The sequence below is a fragment of the Sinocyclocheilus grahami genome, unplaced genomic scaffold (assembly GCF_001515645.1).
Source record: "Sinocyclocheilus grahami isolate Dianchi unplaced genomic scaffold, SAMN03320097.WGS_v1.1 scaffold28644.1, whole genome shotgun sequence".
In the NCBI taxonomy this organism is placed as follows: Eukaryota; Metazoa; Chordata; class Actinopteri; order Cypriniformes; family Cyprinidae; genus Sinocyclocheilus; species Sinocyclocheilus grahami.
The window spans coordinates 2,027-2,535 of record NW_015520673.1 but is presented as its reverse complement, the minus strand read 5'-3'; the positions used below and the strand labels follow the sequence as shown (position 1 = coordinate 2,535).

Here is a 509-nt window from a genome sequence, read left to right as displayed (position 1 = left end):
CAACATTACAGACCAACTAAAGTTGAAAAAGTGAAAAAGCATAATTGGACCCCTTTTTATTCTATTAAGAACTGCTTACGGCTCCTCAGGCTGCTGCACCTTTTTCTTCTTTTTCTTTTCTTTTTTAGGTGGAGGTTCTCTCTCTCCAAGTAAATTTTTAGGACAAGCGTAACTCAAGTGCCCTTCATCCTGGCGGAATCAAATAACATGACCTCAAAAATGTATAAGCAAAATCATCTACACATTAGCAATATCACAGTGTAAGATTTAATACATGACCACCAACACATTTCAACATATATTATCATTGAATAACCCTACATATTATGAATGAAAACTTACCCCACATTCATAACATTTGGATTTGTCTGAGTAGTTCCTCCTTCTGATGAATTCTGTAGCCCTGCCATTGTCGATGGCGATGCTGGCCTTCACCGTTCTCCCAAACAACTGAAAGAGTTCAAGAGCAATCAAACACTTTGGCTTCATGTGAACTTTTTTTTTTTTTT

The 509-nt window shown here is 36.7% G+C and overlaps 1 protein-coding gene across 1 annotated transcript; it reads right to left on the bottom strand.

Moving 5' to 3' along the window:
- Positions 1-71: 71 nt before the first annotated feature.
- On the bottom strand, positions 72-500 carry zcrb1 (zinc finger CCHC-type and RNA binding motif 1). The gene is made up of 2 exons (XM_016265988.1): positions 343-500; positions 72-189 (listed from the first exon to the last, which is right to left on the bottom strand). Exons 1-2 carry the CDS (start codon positions 487-489, stop codon positions 76-78), a joined length of 261 nt encoding a protein of 86 aa, XP_016121474.1. The 5' UTR covers positions 490-500; the 3' UTR covers positions 72-75.
- Between the last annotated feature and the right edge of the window lie 9 nt (positions 501-509).

What these genes read in the sequence shown, in the direction of transcription:
- zcrb1 (XM_016265988.1), bottom strand. Translation starts at nt 489, where the DNA reads ATGAAGCCAAAGTGTTTGATTGCTCTTGAACTCTTTCAGTTGTTTGGG. An exon ending in CCAAATGTTATGAATGTGGG is followed by an intron (nt 190 to 342) that starts GTAAGTTTTCAT and finishes TGATTCCGCCAG; the next exon opens with GATGAAGGGCACTTGAGTTA.